The sequence below is a fragment of the Pholcus phalangioides genome, unplaced genomic scaffold (genome assembly GCF_987345545.1).
Source record: "Pholcus phalangioides strain wild (caught in Gottingen) unplaced genomic scaffold, Ppha-v1.0 ptg000031l_1, whole genome shotgun sequence".
Classification (NCBI taxonomy): Eukaryota; Metazoa; Arthropoda; class Arachnida; order Araneae; family Pholcidae; genus Pholcus; species Pholcus phalangioides.
The window spans coordinates 3,109,613-3,135,331 of record NW_028301621.1 but is presented as its reverse complement, the minus strand read 5'-3'; the positions used below and the strand labels follow the sequence as shown (position 1 = coordinate 3,135,331).

Below are 25,719 nucleotides of genomic sequence, written 5' to 3'. Positions count from 1 at the left end.
ATAGAAACAATCATAGAACTATATAATTTGAAATTATTACTTTTTTTTGGACGCTCTTAAACATTGTACAAAACCTTCAAATTGATTTTGAGAATGAAAAATGTGATTTTCGAGCTTCAATAGCATTACTATTTTTAACATGTCTGTAGCTTCTGCAAGTGCTGGAGAAGGCAACCCCCCCGTTGCTTTCTTATATACACACACGTGTGAAAAATTAAAAGAATTAGTACATTGTTGAATTTCAGAAAAACTAATGGACACATTTTAATGAAATTTGGCACAAATAAGTTATAACATAAAAAGAGATGCACCATACAAAAGTCATAGTATGCACACATGATTGTCAGTAAAGCTCCTCATTGCAGGGATGTCCAAAATCCATGTTGCGAGATTGAACCGAAAATGAGTCTAATATGGGGTATGCCCCCCTCACAGTCAAACAGGTCGCACAGCGAGGCAACATAGTGGACACAAGGCAGTTAAGGAGTACTTGAGGAAATTGGTCCCACTCCTGCAGCAATGCAGTTTTCAGCTCTGGGAGGGTTCTCAGACGGGGATGGCAAGATGCAATTGCCCTCCCAAGAGCGTCCAAGACATGTTTAGGTCACTATAGGTTTGAGGTCAGGAGATCTGGCTGGCCAATCCATATGCAGAATATTCTCACTTTCCAGATAATCGTTGACCAAGTGAGTCCGATGTGGACAAGCGTTGTCATCCATGAACAGGAACAGAGAGCCAACTGTGCCCCTGAAAAGGCAAACGTAATAGGCCTCTAAGATCTCTCTATACCTCCTAGCAGTTGGAGGGCCCTCTGTCGAACACATAGAGGGGTATGCGGCCATCCAACATGATTCCTGCCCAGACCATGACACCTCCACTACAATAGTGGTCTATTTCCCTGATGTGGGAGGGATGGTATCAGATCCCAGGCTCTCTACAGATGAGGATACGTTGAGAATCAGTGTCCAGGCTGAATACTGATCCATCTATGAAGAGCACAGTGCTCCACTGAAGTCTGGTCCAAGGCTGATGCTGTCTGTATCATGCTAAATGTGTTCTGTAAGGGATGCAACAACGGGTCTTCTGGCCTAAAGCCCACTCTCATGAAGCCTTCGGGGAACAGTAAACCATGAAACTTGAGTTCTAGTTGCAGCATGCATCAGTGTTCGAGTGGTACGATGCTTGTCTACCACTGTGAAGGTTGCTGTTACGGTCTCGGGTTCGTACCCAAGAGAGGATATAGATATTTTCCTTAATGAACTTGAGACGATCACGAATAGACAGTGCCTTCATTTCCAACCCATCTCATTAATGCCAGTAAATTGCAATAAAGCAATATTGCCAGAGTTGGTGTTTGGTGAAGTAGTTGCAGCATACAGCTCATATGAGAGCTGTGATGTAGCAGTCCTGTGGCACAGCACTGGAAGTGCCAAATAACAATACTCATTAAGCATTGTGGTTCTTCTGGAAGTGCCAAATAATGATACTCATTAAGCATTGTGGCTCTTCGACGACCTTGTTCATGTCTTCTCCATATGGATCCAGTGTCATAAAACTGTTTCCACAAACTGGCATTACATCTGGGCGCTACATTAAGCTCTGTAGCCACCTGCATTTGTGATTGCCTTTCCTCCAACCCACCGACAATTCTCCATCTCATTCCATCATCCATACATTTGTGGCTACTTATTTTACCTGATAGCTTATAAAATTTACCAAACTTTTGCAAGGAAAAACAGAGAATGTTGCAAGGAAGTACGAGCAAATGAATTGGGGAAAGCCCCTTGTGCGCTTATCATCCCCTCCGTGGTCACAGCTCTGTCCACACACACGTATAAGCTTACGTATTTGACACTGAATAGTTTCATACTTCTTCTGGGCCATTATTAGTATCTTTGACTCAGAACATTTTGTGAAAATAGACACAACCAAATTATCTTAATTTTGTACACGAGTGTATTTGTTTTTATATGCTTAATGAGAAGATTCATTATGTGACTTTATTCTCTACTTCTTCACCAGTATCCACATCTCTAAGGCAACCGCGATTTTTTCCCTCTAGAGTTGAACGAAGTGTATGAGCCTTGGTTGAACATGGGGAAAATGCTAAGCTACATGTATATTGTAAAATAAGCAAACACTAACGTTAGAGACATGAGTCGCTAACAGGGTTGTTTGGTTTTTTTTTCAAAAATTCAAAGTGGCCCTAAATATAATTTTTTTTTTTTTGAAAAATACCATATTGGTTCATTTATTAACCAAAATTTTTCATTTTTACCACATTTCATATTTTTGGGATACATTCTGATGGTATATATTTAAATGGTATAAGTGGTTTTTTTTCCAAAAAGTCTCATAATACTCCTGAATATATATTTTTCTCGTATAAAGCATCTTAATTATTTGAAGTTATATACAGAAGTCAAAATTTCTTATTTTCAACACATTTTCTAACCTTTGGTTACTTTCTGATGCTCTATCTTTAGCAAATTTTCATGAATAAGGATTGCATCACACATTTAAATGTAGTGGTGTATCATTATCTCACTGCGGTTTTTGTTTTGTTATATAACATAAGCTATATGATGTAATTTACATTTTACTGTTCAACGTAATTGTTTTTGACGAATGAAACACTTTCATTTCTAGCTCTTTGCTGAGCATTGTAAATGTTTTTTATGTCTCCGCATGCCCAAAGAATACAGAAGACAACAGAAAGCTATTGGGTAGCATCAGAATCACCAAACCTAGAACAAACAGACCTATGTACCCAACTGCTTTGTTATGAGAACTGCTGTGTCACTTATACACAAAATGTGCACTATAATTTTAAATGATGAATGTTAGTTACTGTCCAAGACCATGAAGTAGTAAATACAAAATTATTTTTTTCCATCCATGCACAGAAGTTTTTAATCACTACTCCACTTGTTGAACCCTCAAACTAAGCAAATAAAAAATTAATAAACCAAACGGTCCACATACACACCCAAATAACCTTAAAAATGATACGATTTCTGCTTTGGCAGAATCTTTAATTGCAATCTACTAAATTTGTATTATTTGGCAATATATAGATGATTACCTCGTCAATTAAAATCAATTAAAAATTTTGTTGACAGAATTTTGTAAAAAAAAGTAGGACAAAAGTAGGACATTTTACTAAAAAGCAGGAAAAGTAGAACAAGTGGGAGCCCTGCTTCTTTCTTGACAAAATCTCAGTTGTTGTCCAGAAGACTGACTTGAGCCAAAATGGCATAGATAAGTGAACTCAGCTCTGAAATGGAAGTCAGGGGGATTATATATAAAGGATTGATGACTGACTCCGGACATGAACGAAGAAGCGGCACCAAGTTTGAAAGTCAGTTGAATTATGCACAGAGATCGAAAACCGGCTGAAGGTGTCAGAGGCAGTCAAGTCACAATTGAATTCAGCCATTAGCCCAAGGTGTTGATGAGGAAGCAGCAATTACTAAAAACTGACCGTCCTTTCACTTTCGTGTTTTTGCTCAAGTTGGAATTTTTCGCTCCTCTGAGGCCACGATATCAGTTTGTGCTCTCTTTCATCACAAGGAAAGTGATCCAGTAAATTGGCTGTAGTTTCATTGTGTTCTTATTTGTTTGAAGCCTCAGCTTGTCTTGTTTTACTCTGTTGAAGCTTAAGAATAAATAGTTTTTGTTCATAACTACAGTGCTATAGCTGGTGCTGGTTTGGCACCCGGGGGGGGGGGGGGTAATATTCACCCTTTTTCTTACTTTGACCACTCGTCGTTCCACATTTTGGATGAGAACGGTGTATGCCAAAATTCACACTCAACCCATGACCAAGTACCGTGAGTAATATTTTTTTCCTCTTGTTCTATAGTATTTTGTTATCAATATTATTTATTGTTAACGACAATTTCATCCAGGTAGTGACTGCGATTTTTATGAGGAGGGGCAAACATGATTTTGTCACCCTCTCCACTTAAATTCTGATGATTTTATAACGGTATTTTTGTTCTTCATTAATATTTGCCACCACCCCTAAAGTTTGGCGTCCGGGGCAGTTGCACCCTCCCCAGTTCCGGCCTTGATTTCATCTACTTTTTTTACTAGTTTCTTGTTCTTTTGACAGTTTCTTGCATTTCGTGAATTTTAATATGAATACTTGAAAGAGATATCAGTGATACTGTGTACTAGTTGTCAAGATTAAAAAACCGTGGGTATCTGTGAAATACTAATTACATAGCAGTGAAATACGGTAGCCTAGGTTGATAAGATACTCGTGAACTGTGCCACAAGACGCTCAGGGATGTCATGTGTGCAATACCCTCTTCTGTCCTTTACAGTGCTTTTTATGATGATCAAACAGCACATTGCTATTGAAGAAAGTATGCACACCAAACGTTTGTCGTTTGAACCCCTCTTGGTGAGAAACAAAATAGCCGTTCGGGATCAGCTGCAAACTGTATAAATAACTGCCACCTTTGACACTCACAGTCGATGCATCGGATACGTCCTTGGGAGTGGTTTTACATCAAGTGGTCAAAAAACAAGTCCAACCACTTGGATTTTTTTCACGTAAACTCACAGCAACTGAGAAAAGGTACAGTGTTTACGATTGTGAACTTCTAGGCATTTACTCAGCAGTATGATATTTTCGTCACATGCTAGAAGGCCGTAACTTTTCCATGTACACAGACCATCATCTTCTGGTATATGCCTCCACTCAGAAAACTGAGAAATGCCCCGCTCTTGAGAAATAAGGCATCTCGATTACATAAGTCAATTTTCGACTGATACCAGACACGTGTCAGGCGAACAAAATTCGGTCGCTGATGCTCTTTCACACATAGCCGAAATTAAAGTTCCTACTGTAATTGATTTTACTGAGATGGCTCGCGCGCAGGTTGGGGACACTGATTTGCAGTCGATTCTGGTACCGGTCTTGAGCTTAGGCCAATGACTTTAGCTGATTCCGATATTAAACTCTACTGTGATGTGTCAACTGAAAATGTGCGGCCCTACGTTCCTAAAACATTTCAAAGGCAAGTGTTTGATTCTATTCATAGTTTATCCCGTCTAGGTGCCAAGGCAACAGTGGAAATGATATCCAAACGATTCGTTTGGAAGTCTCTCGCCAAGGACTGAAAAGAATGGTGAAGGACATGTTTTCATTGCCAAAGTTCTAAAGTCGGAAGGCATACTAAATCTCCTATAGGAGAGTTTGGACAACCTTCAGCCAGATTCTCACATATCCATCTGGATATAGTCGGCCGTCTTCCTCCATCAAGAGACAACCATTATGTCTTAACGTGTTGTGATTTTCTCGCTGGCCTGAGGCCATACCAATTCCTGACCAAACTGCTGAGAGTGTTGCTGCCTTCACCAACTGAATTGCACGCTTTGGTGTTCCTGAAGTGCTTACCACCGAATCTGAACTCTGCACATCCCTAGCACGACTGCTCGGTGTTAACCGCATTCGCACAACAGCGTACCATCCACAGAGCAATGGCGACAACTCAAAGCTGCCATAATGAGTCATGCTACTGAACGATGGGTAGACATCCTACCAGTGGTAATGCTTGGTGTTCGTTCCAGCTTCAAGGAGGACATAAGTTCCACTCCAGCCGAAATGTCTATGGTACTACTCTACGTCTTCCATGCGATTCCTTCAGAGACTCTAGTCAGAATGTGTCTAGCTCAGATTTCGTTGAGACTACGCAAAAAGATGCCTGAACTGCGTCCAGTTCCTTCTAGCCACCATAGTTCAGCCAAGGTGTTCATCAACAAGGACCTGGCGAAACCATCACACGTTTTCGTCCGAGTGGATTCCATTCGCTGTCCTCTTCAACAACCATATCAAGGATCTTACAAAGTTCTATTAAGGACTGATAAATTTTTCAAAGTTCAAATTAATAATGATGTCACAACTATTTCAATAGATAGGTTAAAACCTGCTCAAGGACACTGAATTCAAATTCAATAATGAATTTGATCCTAAAACTTCAGATTCTGTTACTGAACCTAAGCCCTACGTCATGAGGTCCAGCCGTAAAGTTAGATTTGTACTGAAATGATATAATTTTTCATGTACCGTCCCCAGGACTCGTGGGGGAGTATTGTAGGTGTCGCTGTGAATGTTTTATGTTGTAACGTCATCGCACCTTGTGTTATATCAATGCGACGTCACCGCTAGTGTTGTATAAAATGCGGTTGGCGATTCCCTCTTCACTCTTTTTCAGTATTTAACTTTTTACATTATGTATCCCCATTATGCGTTTTAAGTTATATAAATTTTAACATGTTAAACAGTTCTGAAGTTATGTTTTTAATAAATTAATTATTTGATTATCAAGATCTTGAGTAGTGACAATTCATGGAGTCAGATGAGTAAATTACATAATTGTTATCACCATGCGGTTCTAAATAAGTTTCTTGAGGCCACATCCATGGTGGTACAATCTCTAAATGTTTCAGGGATCCTTCAAGTGCTCTGGCAATGATTCCGGAATGCTTAAGTGATCTGGAACTGTGCCACACATCACTAAACTGATTCTTAATTATGCCACGGATCATTTAAGTAATCTGGGAATGTTCCGCGGGTAACTTGAGAGATATGTAGGGCTTAAGTGATCTAAAACTGTGCCACATCACTCAAGGGATCTCTAAATGTGCCACGGATCGTTTAAGTGTTCTGTAACAGTGTCGCGGGCTACATAGGTGGTCTTTGAATGTGAAAGTGATCTTTGAGGCCTACCTGAGTGATCTGAAAATGTGCCACGGAACACTTAAATGCTCTGGAATTGTGCCACAAAACACTTAAATGCTCTGGTCATTTAAGGAATTTGTAAATGTACCGCTTAGTTTGTTTTTACAAAATTAGGTTTGAGGTGGAGCACGCCAGATCAGAATACCTTCAGGACCACATTTGGTCTGCAGGTCAAGGGCTTACCATATATGGCTCAAAGGGTGGGTTGCAATGAATTTCTTAAAGAAAAATTTTGAGTTGTTACCCTTCAAATAGCATTGAAATTAACAGAAATTGATTATAATAACATATAAAGGTATTTTCTTTCAAAATGCATCAAAAAAAATTTTTCGTCTGTGGGAGGGAGATGCATGAGCCCCCTATGCCCCTCCTCCCACGCACGTTTCTGATCCCACCAATATGCGTTAATAGGTAGAGGGGCAGTGATGACGAAATTTTGCTGACAAGGGGGGGGGAGGGGTTAGAGTTTTGCTTACTTTTACTGACGGTGGGGGGGGGGGGGAGATCAGAAATTGCTTAAAAATTTGCTTACGTACTACTTGAACGGCCCCATATGCATTATGATACAAAGTCTAAAGGTCAGGTGAACATCAACGCCATGTTACAGAAAGACCATGGAACTAGAGGTGAATGGGAACGATATTCAAGAACTAGCGAAGGAATATAGCCAAGAGTTGAATACAGACAAACTGATGGATCTCCATTGCATGCGCAAACAGTAAGAGCTCATGAACGGGTTCTCATCAGTGAAAGAGAGAAATGAGGTGAACTCCCTCACTTCAAGAAATCATAAAGATGAGGGGGGACACTGTAAATCTTTTTTAAAAAAAGAACCACCCAAGTAAAACTGCGCAAGTAATGAATTTGTCCAAATGTAACGTATCGGAATCCGATCCCTCTACGTTAATGGGGATCTTGTCGTTATGTGGGAAATTCCTTCTTATTTTAGACCCCAGGGACCTCTCAGTTACCGGAAACCACCCGAGGACCCGTTGACAAACGGGTAAGGGCCAGAATGTTCGTTTAGTTCGGCAGTCGACGGGTGGGGTCTTTCGGCTGTCGAACGAGAACGGGCCAGAGATCGGGCTACTGATGTCCCACATAAATTAATTTCCCTCATGACGACGATGTCGCTATTTTCGTGGAGGGGTCTGGTCCAGATTATGTATAGTTTGGGCGAGGCTTAAGGGTTTGCCCGGTTAAATATTTTTATTTTTATTAAAGAACCTCCCGGGGGAGTTGTTGCAAGACTCGTTGTATGGAAAATATGGTGTTGTACTCACTTGTTTTCGGCGGGGGGCTGCAGACCTCTGTCGGAATATTTCATTACTTATTGTCTTGTTGGTATTGTTTACATAATCGGGAGAGTCTGATCAGCTCTCCGGATTGTGTTATGTTGCCAGATTCCAATGTAATAATTCAATTGTAATGTTTATAATATAGTGACGCATGAATATGTAAATCCGATATTTTTGTTGAGGCGAAAAGGCCTTGCGAGGACATGTGGTCCCAAACTTCTTGTGAAATAGGAGTATAAATTCCTCCCTCTTTGTCTCTCACATTGCGTTCATCCTTTGTTTGTTCTTTTCAACTGAAGCCCTCTAGTAGGACGGTTTACCGTCTTGCTACCGTATCCATTGGCCTTAGGCTGGGAAACTAAGCTGATAATTAGTTAAAATGCAATAGTTTACAGTGTTTGAATTTGTTTCCCGGCAGGTCCGGAATCGAAAACATTAATTAATCTTCACAGTCAAAATTCTTCATTGCTGATCAAAGTGGTCCGGCCCTCAACCGAGAGGCCCACTGGAGCTGATCAAAGTGGTCCGGTCCTCAACCGAGAGGTCTCCTGGTACTAATCGAAACGATCCAGCTCTCAACCGAGAGACCTTCACTGATACTTGCGGGGAAAAGCTACGTCAAAGTGACTAACAACATCGGATGTCCGATCAGCATAAAAGTTTGACTGTTGATTGATGATCATCAATTGGTGAGCCAGTATCTTTCTGTTAATGTTAAATAGAGGGCTCCATGTTGTACTAATCTATTGTTAAAATTGACTAACTTTATATTGAATTTAATAAATTATATTTCATGCGAAAGTTTATTTGCAATCATTTTCCACTTGTCGTTTGCCCCCTTATTACTGGATATTTTGAACAGGGCAAGCAACTCCCATAAGGGACGTTGCACAACGACAATGCGATTTCTCATTTCCCCGAAATCTTCAAAAAAGAGTCAAAAGAAATAACATTGCGTTGGTTCCTTTTCGAATTCATACAAAAAGAAAAAGATTGGCGAGCCAACAGATTACAATGAGTCATATGCACAGGGTATCCTGTGCTAATGTGGCCTTTATCTCATCACTCGTCCATCATATAGACGAACGGTTTCAATTTAAGAAATTCTCAAAAAGGCATTCAAAAATTACATTTTAACAGTTTTGAGAGTAAAAATACAGTGTCACAAAATCTAATTTTTTATATGGTCCCATACCATTTTTATTTTTACAACAACTTTTCCAAAGAATTTGTCCCAGACAAATATTCACATTTTTTTAGCAGGAAAGTAGGATTTCATATAATGAATAAAGGATTGAAATAAAAAAGTTATTTTTTTGCCAGTATTAAACCAATATATTTACATGGAAAAATATTTACCGCTGTGGTAGGAGTGTAAAATTTTGAGAAAGGAATCTGTTGTATAATATCTCCTCCTCTGTCAGATAAAAATGTTTCAGTAGCATCATTGCCTATGGCTATGTTGTGCACTTGATATTGTTCACAAAGAAAAGCCTTCACTACTTCAGGAGCTTCAAACAAGTCCTTTAAAAAAGAAGTGAATCTGTACCTAAAAGATACAAAAAGGTGATATAAATTATTGCTATAATAATTATAGCACACGTATACTGAAATAACGAAAACAAGTATGGAGAATTCACAAATATGTATTTTTGATATCTTTTTGAAGTTTTTTTTTGTAAAAAAGTTACTGTGTGATAATTGTTTTGCATTGTTTCAATTAGAAATGCGCTAGCAGCACAAATCTACATCCTTTTTTATGAAGAAAAGAAAATCTTTTTAAAAGTATTTTTATGTGGGTGAAACCATAGAGCAGTGATTCCCAACGTGGGCGTTAATGCCCCCTGGGGGGGACGATGGAACGTTTCAGGGGGGCGGTAGAAGCTACGGATATAGCATAGGATTCTATGGGTTAGATTGCGTTGAAGGGCGCTGGGAGAAAAAAATTTCTGAAGAAGGGGGCAATGGGACAAAAAAGCTTGGGAAACTATGCCATAGAGGGTTAACAAGGAAATTTCTACAACAATTACATGCAGGGCAAATTTTAGTGTCTTATTTTAGTCTCATTAACTAGAGAAAAAATGGTACCATCTCTAAATTACACATAAGTAGCATCAAACTAGACGTCTCTCTCTCTCTCACTTCATATCAAACATCTTGTTCAAAAGAACTTGTCAAGCAGATAAAGCAAATTAATTTTGCCAAAGAATATAATAAATAATGTGCAAGAAATTTCAGTAATTTTACTTTTTCATTTTTTTAGGGTTTTAAATATTTCCATAGTGTTAACTTTTTGCATGTCTTGAATATATTTGAAAGTGTTGAGATGAAATCCATTCAAAATTTTTAGGCATCAAAATTTTTTCTCAAAAATTGCTCCTTCGAATGGAAAGTTCAAGAGCTCTAAAGGAATACAGTGAGCCCTGCTTAATTGGGTAATGGATAAGCAAACACCTTCTACATGAGAAACCTGCCAGAACTAAAATTCCTTCCAGAGACAATGCTTAAGTTATTCACTCTTACTAAATAATTTCCACGGATAATGCAATAAAGGCACTGGTTACTTCTATATTATATGTACTAGACAAGGCCGTAGAAATATGAATGCAAAAAAAGATTTAAGTTTTGTGAGACAAATAGTAAAATTTTACATGCAATAAAAAATACATGAATGCAAACTGAAATTGCAAAAAGAAAGAAATTTCTGAAATTCAAATGTCAAAAACTAAGAAAAGTATTGATAAAATTGAAGAATAATAATGAAAGAAATGGAAAGCTCAGATAGATAATGAAAAGAAAACATAATTTTGATTATGCCTACTAAACTATACTGGAATGGTTTCATGAAAAATATCCATATATAAATAAGCGAAAAAGCAGAGGTAATTGCAAAAGATAGTCTAAACAATGAAAATGTTTATTTTAAAAGATGGTTATATAGTTGGCAGTAAAAGGAGCAATTCGATGGGTGCAACATTCCACTGAAAATCAGATTTAGTGGACCATACAGTTTATGATGATTAGGAAGTTTCATATCTGATTCTCAATGAGTACAATAACATTTTCAAACCATATTTAAAAAAGCAACTGCTGCTGGATAAGAGACAAAGGATTTATAGATTTCTTTCATGAAACAAGTGAACAAAAGTTTCAGCCTCTTATTGGCAAAAACAAAATGGCTATGCGTGTTTGAAAATTCTAAAAATGTATCCAGTTTCATGCGTTTATTCCGGTACTCTTGAATGATGAGAAATATTTCTACTGACTACTATTCAACTTTATATATACATGCACCTCGTAAACATTCCTCTACTTTCTAACGAATTGGTACATGCAGGAATATGTTGTGCATATATATGTGTGTGTGTGGCCCCTAATGTATATTTATGTTGTCAGGTTTATGTTTGTTTCGTAACTTATGGTGCTACTCTATCTTTCAAACCGAGCCCAACTCAGGTCTATCACCATCTATGGGTGATTTGCTACCTAGGGAATTGTGCCGGAAGTGTAACTGTGTGTGTACCCAACAGTCTGAATGCGTATGTAGTGTTGTGTTTGATTTTTCAGTGCTGACCTCTATATTTCAGAAGTGAAGTGTGTGACGTGTTATGATTGAATTACATTTGTGCTGTTTGTAGGTCTGTTGCTCTCTGTGGTGAGACTTTTTAAAGGGGAGATCGGCTCGCATTCACGCCTTGAAGTTGGGAACCACAGAAAACCAACTTCAGTCGACCACCACTGTGGTGACAGTGGGGTTCGAACCCGGGACCTCGAAACGTGAGTCAGTCACTGACCACTCGACCACCACAGCGGCGTGCTACTATATCTGTCTGCCATACCATACTTTGATGTGAAAATGATTTTTGTAAACTGATAAAACTGGACTTTGACACAGAGAAATGGAATTAGGACTTTTTATTTTTTTTTTTTATGAGCAATGGTAAAGAGAAATCAAATTTTATTTTTTGTTCCAATTTTATCTCAATATTAAATTTATTCAAGATGCTTATCTTTTCTGTGCAGTTAACGTTCTTTTCAAACACTATTATTCTGTCACATATAACCCCTTATTTTAAATATGTCTTGTGTTCTCAAAGTATGATTTTTAGCATATTGGAATATATTAACTGAATACATAATTAATTCATGAGTAGTCAACAAAGCTCGATTTACAACCAATTTTCCCAGAATTCAACAAATTAATTCAGTATTCCCAAGCATTAGTCAGCATGCCAGAAAAACAGCAAGGGAGACCATCACACACACACACACAAGGAATACCTCTATTTTCCAACGTGTGCCGGAAAATTCTTTAATGTCTATACTCCAAGAATCGAGTGAATAAGCTGATTTCAACCTTTTCTGTTCTCTGCATTTTAGTATACTTTTGGTTTTATGTACCAATTTATTTATAGTTTTTGCTTCATTATTGCTTCAGCAACAGCTGTTTTATTGAAAATGCTGACTACTAAGTTTTCTACTATTTTTCTTGTACAGATAAGGTGAGTAAAAAAAAAAAAGGTAATTAAAATTGCTTAGTATTTTAGCATTCCTTGTGTGATCATGTATGTAAAATTAGAATAAGCCCTGTATAAAATGGAAGAATTTCACTGTGAAACATGTTAGCGACAACATGTTTCTTCAATCTCTGAACATGCAGAGAAACACACAGAATATAGCAGGTGGGACTTTGGTTAACAAGCTTAATTCGTTCTGCCAACGTGCTCGTTATCCTTAGCTCGTTAGCTTGTAATGCGAATCTAACTTCCTCATAGGAAATAATGGAAACTTGGATAATTCGTTAAACAATTAGTCATTCACATGAAAATGATTACGGCATTAAATCAATAATTAAACACTTTAATAATTATACATAATGCAATAAAATATACGTAATATAAGCACCATAAATAAATTTACAATACAATAATGTTTACAAATGAACTTACTCTAAACGACGAGAGAGAGAAAGGGGGGGGGAGACTATATATTGTTTAGGACTTTTTTTAGGATTTCTGGGAAATGGTAAATTGCTGTGTTCGTTGGAGAGATTGCACATTGCTACAGTTTTATTTGGGTGGTTCTTTTCTACAGAAGTTTTGTACAAAGTCCCACATTCTACACATCTCTCTAATCTCATTTTATGTGAGGGACTCCTTACTTCTCTCTTCCTCAGATGAGATACTGTCCATGAACTCTTGCTGGATCATGCAAAAGAGATCCATAACTTGATCTACCGTCAATTTCTAGACATTTTTCACCACTGGTTCTTGAATGTCATCCTCATGTACCTCCAGTTCATGGTCTTCCCAAGCACAAAATCTCTTCCACAAGTAGTGGCTTTTGTTCATGAGCTGGCCCCTTTAAATCACGTTCAACAGTTTTTTTCCAAGCAGAATTAAAAAACTTCAGGTGCATATATGTATCTCTGCTGTTTCATCTAGTTTCGTACTGTAAATATTCACACGCATGTGTTAAATTTCCAACTGAGGCACGCTTACTGGAGATCTTAGGGAAGAATATTACCCAAAATTTTATAACACGTGTGTGGGTTAAAGCAAAATACCATCAGCTTCGTTGTGATAACGTGAAAATAATAAATATAAATAAATAAAAAAAACTCAAAATTTTTGCTCATAATGCGAACCATCGCTCATTAACTGAGTCAAAATTTGTTCAAAATTTTTGCTCGCTATGCGAATTGCTTGTTAACTGAACCACTCATTAACCGAAGTTCCACTGTATCTGTATTTTGTATTTGGTTGATTTTGTATTTGGTTAGAGAATTAATATTTTGAAATTCTGAATGAAAGTTTATATGCTAGTATTATTTTTCATCATATGAACATTAAAAAAAATTATATTCACTTCAAAAGATTGTTGGGACTGTAAGGCTTGTAGGAATTCAATGGTTTAACATTAGCTGTACAGGCAACATTTATTGCCAATTTTTTTTCACCCCTACAGATCTTTGTAAAAAGCTTTGTATCTTCTGGATCTTCACACAGAAAAATGAACATGTCGCGCATTGCAATATGATTTTCTAAGTACTTGATATTTGCTGAATCAGGAACATTAAGCTAGAAAGAAAAAAGAAAAACCTTGCAGATACCTTTAAATGGCAAACTAGAGATGTAAAATTCTCGAGAATAATAATTCTCTGCTAGAACCACTATTATAAATAACTTCACAATATTCTTATAAGTTCTTGATGAGAATATTCTCCTCTTATTTATAATATAGTTACATATAATATCCTTGAGAATATTCTCTGGAAGGACTACTTTCATAAATTACTGGGGAATATTCTTATAGTAAATAATAAGAATTATTCTGAAGAGTATTATCAATAATATATGTAATAACATGTATTATAATAAATAATATCAATAAATAACTTGAGAATAATATATAAGTTTTGCATTTTCGAGAATTACTTATATAATGGCATCAATATTTTTAATCAGATCAAAGGTATACCCATGGGCAATTGCTTCTCTAGTGCTTTTGCAAACATTTTTCTACATTTCCACGAAACTAAAATTTTCACTAAACATAAAATCATGAGCTTTAGATATATCGATGATCTCATTATTTTTAATTTTGAGAATTTTCTTGATCTTAGCGGTGAAATTTACCCTACAGACTTGACACTCAAGAAAACCAATCACAACCCCCTATCTACGGACTTCCTGGATCTTAAAATTTGCTTATCTAATAACATAGCTTTTATCGGTATTTTCGATAAAAGGAAAGAATTTCAATTTAAAGTCAATTTTCTGACTAATTTCAATTCTAATATTAGTATTAGAATTTTGAAAAATATATTTTTTGGACAACTTTCAAGAATTTAAAAAAAACCTGTAATAATGCTAAAGATTTTTTAGAAGCATATTCTGAATTTTTAAATATCTTGAGTGGCAATGGTTATCCATCTTCTTTTCTGGGTTTTAAAATTTCACCCACATTTTTCTTATAGTCAATTCAGGCGGCACGGTTTTAGTCTTACTCTTGGTATGTTTTTCTTCAAGTTTTATCATTTTTCAATTTTTAACACACTTTATGTATATATATTTTTGTGTTTTTAACTCATTTGTTATTTCATATTTTGATTCTAATTGTGTATTCTCATTTTTGCTGTTTGACTTCCAAAGCTTGTTTATCGCAAAAATGTCGGGGGAACTGATGGTAATTTTATGCCTATTAGGCTAACCATCATTAGAAACATTTTTGCAATTTGGAGCAATGTGGGGGGGTTCCCCTTGAGAACGACCTCTTCATTGATCCATATTTTTCCTTTTTCAATAAATCTCATCTTTCGCCTTTTCATTTTATATATATATATACATATATATATAAAAAATCTTTGTAACCAAACTTTTAAAACCTCTCATCATGACCTGGAGAATATTCTGAAGTTGTACTTTAAATTCGACTCAAACTAAAAGTTCTTTGTAGCAGAAGACTGCTACAAAGAAGGTCTGCTACTAAACTTTTTAGCAAAAAAAGCCTGCATTTTCGGTATGAGAAACACGTAGATTGCATAGGCGATGCAAAGTTTTCGCTACCACAGGTGCAGCTACACCCACGGCTGACCGAATTTCAGATTCCCTTTCCTTGATATATCTCACAGTAGATTCGTTGATTCCATAATGGCGAGCCACTGCAGCAATTGACTTACTTTCGCCAAGCATAGCCAATATATTCAATTTTTCTTGTAAAGTTTTCACTTTTTTTCTCCTTTCAAAGTATTATCAGTAGCGTACTAGACAAATGAGCCATCCTAAACACGCACAACTCAAATCTTGTAAACAAAACATGTGAATGACGATTGCTGAGCATTGCTGAAAAAAAAATTCCAATGAAGAAAAAAAAAAACCACGAATACGGGAAGGGCCGAATGTGTAACATTTTGTGATAATATACCATTGAAAAGCACATTACAGACAGAATGTTAATATTTTGCCACCAAATCAAATTGTGTATATGATCTTGCACACAATACCAGTTTCCTTGGAAATCTCACACAGAGATAATTGAATTCAAATCATTCTTCAACATAAAAAAGTTAAAGGTTCTCTACCCACAGGCAGGGGAAAAAAAAACAAGAGGATAAAATGTTTTTTCAGAAGAGATAGAAAAGATGTTAGAGCTGGTATTGGCTTTGTTTTCAACAATGGAAAGGAGAGTCTCCCCTTTTTAGACAGATACCATCATCTATTTACTCAGAGGGCAGATTGGCCAACATTGTTTTCCAGTATGTAAAATCCCACCCTTCAACTGATAACACATTTCTCTCAGTAGGGGATCTGGTGGAAAATGCTGATAAGGATTTTTTTCCTCCCTCTGAGGATCTGAAAAATAATCTTCCATGGAAAAAAGTGAAGGTAAACCACTTGAATGTAGATTTATCCTCTGATTTTTTTCTTCAGATTTTCCCTGACTTTTCCCAAGTATTTAAAATTTTCCCTGACTTTTGACAAATATTTAATATTTTCCCTGACTTTCCCCGATTCTCCCTGACTTTCCAGGACGCTGGGAACCCTGTTATGGTAAAGATAGATACAATTTAAGAGATATATAACATAAGTGCCAATTCACGGACTAAAAAATATGTAGTTTATCACGGGATGACACATTCCGCATCAAAGAAAGCATGTCAAACAAATAGAAGGAAAAATTTGTACACATTTTGAAATTTCAACAGGTGACCATATATGTCCTGTTTTTCTGGGACACATTTTTCGCTGTCCCAATTTGTTTTAGCTATAATTAGCCATTTTGATCGCTGTTGGTATCATATTTGGTGATAACTACCGATTTTTCGTACTTGAAATCCCGATTTCCCATATTTTCCCTGAGAAAACGAGGTCAGCCTAAAATTGCAAGGAATGAAAGAATGTTTTCTTTAGGGATTTTCCATTCAAACAAAGCTCAACTTGAAGACTTTTAGGGATTTTTATACAAAGATGCAAAAAATCGGAAGAATTTTTATTTCTTACTGGAAAATTTTAATAAGGCTGAAAAATCGGAAGGCTTCCGGGTAAATCAGAAGCATTGTCACTTATGATATAGGTAAAACACTGCAAGAAACTCAAAGACCCAATTTTTTTGAAATGATTTTCGTAGTATTGAGAGTGTCTCCCGTAGTACTGTAGTTTATTGCGGCCGTCTGTAGAAACTACAGACAATCCGTAGGAGCAGGGTTGTCTTAAGAGCATCATGGGCCCCCGGGCCAAGTGGTTTTTCTGAGGCCCTACCTTGTAAATTCTAAAAAATTTCAACCGCATTGCATTTTTGTGAGGCCCCTCTTCTCTTGAGGTGCCCGTGTGGGCCCATGCGTTCAGATGGCGCTGCGTAGGAGTTAGTAACTCTGAATTATGCGACTATAAAGCAGAATGTGAAACAGAGAAATTTGACCATGTGGTTGATCACCTGATGAATCATACATTTATATCCTGTAACTCAACATTTATTACTGATTGCATAACAATAATCTGATTCACAATTAAAGGATGAGAGAAATTTCTTATTAAAAAAAGTGGCAAAATGAAATAAAAAAATAAATGGTAAAATAAGCATATGTTCCGAAACAAGAGGGCAGGCAAACTAAAAAGTGGAGTAGGGGGTGTGGGGGATGACCATGTCCTGTGTAAAAACAGGACATATGGTCTAAGTATTGTAATTTATAGAGTGGCATGCACATTGAAAATGGTTTTATTTATGGCACAGCTAGAAAACAGGTTGCCACCTTGCTATAAAAGAATGATGTCAGTTCAGAGATTCCTCTTATAAAAACTTTGAACAAATACTAGGAAATATTGTGTTGGTTTCTTTGACAATATAAGGGTATGTCTAGAATTGCTTAGTGTTGTCATCTATCTTCCAAATTAGAAGAACAGTTACTATTGACTTACTTACCAAAAGCATTAATGGCCCTAGAATATTTTTTTTGAAACGATGGCGATTGTCTTTCAGCCAAACTGCTGCTTCATAAGTGCCTTTATTTCTTTTAAACAACTCCTCCATTTTTTTATTTTCAATGTTACTCAGTCTTTTCAGCTTCTCTTTCTCTTCTACAGAATATAAAAAACAGCCACACACACAAATACAGATCAATAAACTAAATAATGACAGCAATAGTTACTCAGATTATAAATTAGAAGTAACTAACACTTAAGATTATTATACTTACTGACCTTAAGAGACAAATGCAAATTTATGAAGGAAGGGGCCAAACATGATTTTTCCACCTCCCCCCTCCACTGTATTACAGTCTAACAGTGTTTCCCAAAGTGAGCAATATTGCCCCCAAGGGGGCGATGGAAGGGTCCGTGGGTGGTAGAAACTTTGAGTTTAGTATAGGATCCTATAGATTGGCTTGGGGGTGATGAGAAGAAACTTTTTATGAAGGGGACAATTGGGTGTCCCAACTTATTTAATATGAGCTGGTTAATGCAAAATCATGGCTAATATAAAATTTTTTTAAAACCAACAATAGCAATTGCATTGCAACAATTGCATTACCAATTCAATGCCTTTTATGAATGCTTGATTAAGAATTTTGGTTAATATGTGCAAATTTTTTAGACATTGTGTGGGTAAATATTACTTGTAAAGTTTAACATGCTGAAAAAAATAATCTAAAACCAATCAAATCTTTTAAAAACCTATCTTTTGTTAGTACAGTTCACCCTCGATATTCATGGGGGTTACGTTCTGAGGGTGGCAGTGAATACAGAAAATATGTGAATAAGGGGTCATTCAAGTATTACGTCAGCATCGATGGGGAGGGGGGAAGGGGGCCTTCCAATTTGCTGACAAGGGGGAGGGGGGTTTGGATGATGCTTACGTCATACCACCCTATATGAAAATATGAAATACTCTTAATGGCATCCTGAACTGTGGTTTGTGTGCACCTCAACTAACAATCTCTATTGATAAGTCTCCTAGAGAGCCACTTTAGTGTTCTCTAAATGTTTCGTGGATCCTTCAAGTGATCTAGAAATATGTTTGGGCCGCTTAAGTACTCTAAAACTGTGCCAACTGTCCCTCAAGGGATTTCTAGATGTGCCACGGATCGCTCAAGTGTTCTGGAACTGCGTCGCGTGTCACTTAAGTGATCTGTGAATGTGCCATAGGCCTACTTGTGTGATCTGAAAAATGTGTCGCGGCCGCCTAAATGTTCTAGAATTGTGCCATGGGTCACCTAAGCGATCTGTAAATGTGGCACTTGGTTCATTTTTACAAAATAGGTTTGAGGAGGCAGGCCACATCAGATAACATCCCGGGCCGTATTTGGTCCACAGGCCAAGGATTTATTATCATATGGCTTAGTGGGTCAGTCACAATGAATTTCTTAAAAAAGGAAATTTCAAGTTCTTAGCCTTTGAATAGCATTGGAATTAACAGAAATTTATTATAACAACATATAAAAATAATTTCTTGCGCAATTTTGATTTTTGAAAAAATAAATTTTTTGAATTTGAAAAAAAAATGATTTTTTGATCGTTTGGGGGGCAAGAGCTCCCCTATGTCCCCCCTCCCCGTGTAGTCTTTGATCTCACCAATATGTGATAGGACATAGGGTGCAGAGATGACAAAATTTTGCTGACAAGGGGGGGAGGGGGAATGGCTGAAAAATTTCTGATGTAATACTCGAACCCCTAACACAGACGATAAATTTTTGTTTTTTAGGCATATTGTTTAAATCTGCCTTGTGTGGAAGAAGTGGAAGGGAGTGTCCAGTGATTCTTGGAGTTGTTTTGTGAAGAAACAATAAAAATTAATGCCTGTTAGCTGTTTCTTTTTCATTTCAGCAAATTAGTTAGAGTTTTGTGACAAGTCTTCTATCTCTTCTATCAATTCTTCTGTGAAGAATGTGGCATTGATGGATCTATTTATCTCTGGAAAAAAATTCACTGTCGTTTTTAACATATGCAGCCCTTGCGCAATGTTGCTCATAATCAACTTATTTTCTACTTAATCTTTTGATCATCATGTGGTATTGCTTCAATTTCAGGAGCAATCAACTTGATTAATTGCTCCTCTGCTATTTTCTGAATGGCTGTTCATTAATTCTTCCCATTTCTTCTATGTCGTTCAACCCTTCTCCATTCACTTGCTTTTCTAATGGGACAATGTCTTTAAAAACCTCCTCAGCTGAATCCATAGAAATTTATGTGTTCTTGAGCACACATTGTGTTCGAAAGTTCCTCCAACATAGTTGACTGTTCCCACCTTTATAGCTTCCACAGCTCCAGCAATGAAACTAATGGCAGAGCAATGAAATTTATCAATGACTTGATGATCATCATTAAATAATGTGAGCCATAAATGTTTGCATAGCCCATGATCAAGCAGCTAAATGTCTGATATTGGGTTAGAAGTCACACACAGGCCTAGAAATGAAAATTTGAAAAAAAAAAAAAAGAGTAGGAGAAATAGGAACACTAGTGACAAAAAAAGAAAACAATTCCAAAATTATCGTAATATTTAAAAATGCTGTTGTTCAGAATCATAGAGAATTTTAATTATAATACTATTATTTATTAATATTTCAAGAAACTCAAAGTTCTAAAAAATTTAAAAATCGTTCATTCCCACAGAATGTGGTATCAAAAACAGTGTATAATAGCAAAACTAAGAAGAAAATCAAATTTTTATTGTTAATTGAGAAAACAACTAATGATCATGATCCATTTCCCCCCTGTGCTTTTCGAAAAAAATCCATGTCTAGGCAACACCTTCTATAGACCTCCTCTGCAAAGCTTGTGACGTCATCGAAGTGGTCCATTTCACCTATAGTCACTGGATGTACTGCAAAAAGAGGTAAAGATTTCTCATACGTTGGACTGCTACATCCAATGGCTACTGGTGAAATGGACGACTTTAGTGACGTCAAAGCTTGCGTGGAGATTTTCTGCTATAGAAGGCGTTGGTCTAGGCACCATAGAAATGCAACAAATGCATGCTTAATCCATTACTCAAGGGCCGAATGTGGTCCAAAAGTCATCTGATGTGGCCCACGACTTTGAACCTAATTTCGTAAAAATGAACTAAGCAACACATTTCCAGATCATCCAAAAAGACCAACAGCACAGTTTCAGATGATTATTCATGTGGCTCCCGTTACATTCCCAGATAACTTAAATAATCTGCAGCATATTTACAGATCACTGTAGCACAGTCCCAGATCACTTGTTACTTGCACTGCTGTTCCACTTCACTTAAGTGACCTGCGGCACATTCGCATATCATTCAAGTGATCAGTGGCACATTCCCAGATCAATAAATATGCCACAGCATATTATAGATCATCTTAAGTGACCCGCAGCACTGTTCCAGATCACTCAATCAAGTGGCCCATGACACATTTCAAAATCAATAGAATGACCACATTGTACTGAAGGCTGATGTATCACCCTTAATGTGTCACTTCCTAGAGTTACATTACACTTGAAAAATGCCACAATCGGAATGGCCTGCAGTTCATAAACATCTGCTGTTTTTCAAATATGACAGAGTAGTCGTCAATAGCATAAAAACAAGCCTAGTATGCCTTAAAACACGCATGCCCAACGCATTACCAGAGGGCCAAATATGGCCCTCAGAGTTATCTGAAGTGGCCCACAACAAATAGCAAAACCACAAAAGTGGCCCGCGACACATTTAACCTGCCAACGGAGCATATCCAGATTACTTAAGTGATCCTAAGCACATTTCCAAATCACTTGAGCGACCTGCGGCAAACTCCCAGTTCACTTGAGTGGCAAATAGTTCAGTTGCAGTTTATTTTAAGAGGCTGGAGACGCACTTACAGATTATTTGAGTGGCCCGCTTCAAGATCACTTGAGTGGCTTGCAGCGCACTTACAGATCACCTAAATGGTTCGTGATACATTTACAGTTTGCTTAAGCAGCCCGCCTCATTCTTATAATTTTAGCGGTGCTCTTGACACATTTCCAGATCATTTTAGTGGGACTCTTGACACATTTCCAGACCACTCAAGTATCCCGCTGCACACTTTCAGATCATTCAAGTGACTCTCAGCACATTTCTAGATGACTCAATTAGCATACATACATTTCCAGATTACGCAAGCAGCAAACTTTCAGACCACCTGAGTGACTCACAGCCCACTTCCAGTTAACTGAAGTGGCTAGCGACACGTTTCTAAAACAATGAAGTGGCCCACACTACACAAAAGATTGAGCACCCTTGGAAAGGGGGTACTCAACCAAAAACAAGGGTAATCAACCAAAAGTGTGGGGCTGCATCATTGATTTTAAAATGCGTCGTGAACCCCCTAATAACAGCGGCACAGATTATTTGTGTGATCTGCAAATGTACCACGGGTCAATCAAGTGATCTGGGAATGTGCCATGGGCCACTTGAATGATCTGGAAATTTGCCCCAGGCCACTTAATTGAAGTACGAATGTGCCGCGAGCCACTTCAATGATCTCAAACAGTGTTTCTCAGCCACCAGGCCCTACTATCATTCATAGTGTGATTAGCTGTTTCATTTTCTCTCATTCATTTTCCATTGGCAAATGAAAAACAGTCCCTCAAAAAAACATAAATGGGGATAAAACATGTTTTACCCATTGTCCTCAATATCTCAGCAAATATTACACTTAGAAATATAGAATTTTTGTTGACTTCAGGAGAAACAGGGCAACAACTTTCTAATTGGGTTTTTGAGCACAGGGTGTCCTTATAAAATGTTGATTTTTTTTATTTTAATAACTAATAAAACCCTTTGAAATATGAATGACTTATCTGATGTCTACACGTTATTAGGATGCTTTTCCTAATTGGAATTATGCTTCTAGGATCAATGGTTCACCAGTAATTTGCAGTAAACAGCCCTGCATACTTTTTTTAAGGAGAAGCATTGAGTCAGAATTTAGCATAAACAAAAAGTAACATAGATGGCGGCTACTCAGAAGATCAATATTACATTTATGCCCACCATTAAACTAGATCTTATGCCCAATGATATATTCTTATAGGGGCTATATTATATTAAGGAAAAGGTTTTTGTTCTTCATTTCCTGTAGGTTTAACTTTGCTCCAGGGCTCTCACTGAAAAAAAAATTAGAAAAAGTAAGACTAAAAAGTAGGACAGGGAAGAGTACCCCAGACAACATAATCATAGCATATTAAAAAAAGAAATCCCTAAAAATTTTAATTTATTTTTAAATTTTTAAAATTATATTATTTGTTTTGCATAGCACTGTTTCAGTATCCTGTAAGATTGACTCTAGAAAAAGCAAAATGACAAAAGCAATGACTTTAAAAATGATACCATTTCTGCTTCAGCAGAATCTTTGATTGCAATCTACTACATTTGTATTATTTGGCAATATATATATGATTCCCTCCTCAAATAAAATCAATTACACAAATTTTGAAAGGATTTTGTAAAAAAAGTAGGATAAGTTTGAGAGAACAGTTGAAATTTAATCTAAAAAAATTGGAAAAAGTTTCATACTACAGACACATATACAAATACAAGGCTACAACAGGCAAAATGCCCAACAAGGTGGCTGAGAAAAAGATGCCCATAGCAAATATCGATGTCATATTTCTAAAATACAGCAACCCAATTAAAAATGCAATCACAAAAATTCAAAACAATATATATGTATTCACACATGATAAAATATTATACAATGCTCCATAAAATATATTTATGGTTGTCTTATTCTAAGCATGGATAACTTCTCGATTTACCCCAACATTAACAGTATTACCCAAACATCAAGTTTACTTATAAAATTTTGGTGAACCAAGATTTCTTACTGTTTTCATCTAGAATACATCTGTGTATTTCGTCTGCTTTTTCTTGAATAGCTTGTTCAACAGCTGCAAGGTTATTGATATTCTCCAAACTTTGTGCAAATTCTGCTTTCATCTCTTTCTGAATTATTGAAAGTAAATATATTTATATTTAATTTATATATATATATATATATTTTATTTTTTTTTCTTTCTTTTCTGATTTTCAATTTCAGTCTTAACTGATAATACACTACTTATTACTAGTAGTAACTGATAATACAGAAAATTGATTTTCTTCATCTCATAATACATTGTTTTTATTTAAAATTGATTGAATTTTTCAATTCTTAAAAATTTGCATTGGCAAAAAATTAGATTAAAACAAATAGTAGAACTGTAAAATATGCAAAAGAGTAGAGGGGGAGCTCAATAACTGGAAGAATGCTTGCTGATAAGTTTCATGAGTTGACATTTGGTGAAAAACCCCTTCAACTTCAACTTGAAAAATTGGTGAGATAAAAAAATTTTTTGGTAAACTGAGGCAAGTGGAAGTTGGGGGTAAGTACACATGATTTGTAAAATTCAATTAGTTTTTTGGAATGGTCTCTTGCAGAATTTTTCTTTCATGCTTACTCTATTTTTCATTAATAGCTGCTCATACAATAGCTGCTCATACAAAGTTACAAAAAGCTTTCATATGGAGAAGTTGGGTTTGTAGTCAAGGCACTCTGCATGTTGTACTTTTCACATTTTGACTATTTCTGAAAGTGGAAGTTGGCCTAATATCAACATTTCGGTGCCAATTTATTCTTTCTAATTACTTTAACTGTCATCTTATATATAAATGCGAAAGTATGTCTGTCTGTTCTTTATACAAATCTACAGTTTTAGACCGATCATCGCCAGATTTCGCATATATACCAAACCGGACCGGAATTGAACCATAGGCTACTTTAAAATTTCGTCAGAGCTGGGCAAATGCCCGAAATGGGCAAAAAACTGTCTGGCAACAATGGTTTTGGGGCCTCAACAATCACTTTCGAAACGTTTACTTTGGTGTTACCGTGGTTCCCAACAATGCGTTTTTCAGACGTGTATATGCCTTTACAATGGTTAGTCACATCTTTAATGCTGCCAGTATAACAGTTTATTTCTTTATAATAATTTGTCACTTTTCCAATCCTCCCAGTAATTGAAGAAAACCCGGGAAGCACCAGATATTTTTGCTTGCCTATATACAGGGTGTCCCGTAATTGCTAATGTGGCCTTCATCTCATCAATCGCCCATCGTAGAGGTATACTTTGAATTTAAAGAATGCTTAAAAGGCGTTTGAATAATATTCATCTGGACATATGGCGTCGCTAACAACAGAGAACAACAACTACGATGACAAAACTGAGAATAAAAATGTTCAACGCCAGCTGATGAACTCAATGCTTGCCTCAAATCATTAACACTCTGGCACGAAGTTAAAAAAGTCATTATTCACAAACATGCAAAATTTCGATTCGTTTAGCTTTTGCCATGACAATCAACAAAGTGCAAGGCCAGTCGTTAGCAGTGGCAGGTATCAACCTACTTGAGCCCTGTTTTTTACACGGACAGCTTTTTGTCCCCTGTTCGCATGTTGGTAATCCCAAAAACTTGTACATCTATACACCAGATGGAAAAACAAAACATATCATGTATTACCCACAAGCGATTACCTGAAGTTTTTAATTAAAATATTTAAAAATAAAAGTAATTTTTTCTTATTTGATGCAGAAATTTTTTTGATTAAGAAATAATTATTAAGGTATACATATATAATTTTTTTACGGGGCAGGCAACGTCGCCGGGTATCAGCTAGTCTCAATATAATTATGATATTTTTCTGGA

At 36.6% G+C, this 25,719-nt stretch overlaps 1 protein-coding gene across 1 annotated transcript in view; it reads right to left on the bottom strand.

Moving 5' to 3' along the window:
* LOC149067011 (structural maintenance of chromosomes protein 5-like) overlaps nucleotides 1–25,719 on the bottom strand; it is a 254,890-nt gene that overhangs the window by 101,349 nt on the left and 127,822 nt on the right. The window contains exons 11-14 of the mRNA XM_089252810.1: nucleotides 23,862–23,979; nucleotides 17,974–18,128; nucleotides 13,921–14,132; nucleotides 9,412–9,601 (exon numbers count right to left, since the gene is read on the bottom strand). Of these exons, the coding sequence (XP_089108936.1) occupies nucleotides 9,412–9,601; nucleotides 13,921–14,132; nucleotides 17,974–18,128; nucleotides 23,862–23,979 (675 nt within the window). The remainder of the gene's footprint in view (nucleotides 1–9,411; nucleotides 9,602–13,920; nucleotides 14,133–17,973; nucleotides 18,129–23,861; nucleotides 23,980–25,719) is intronic.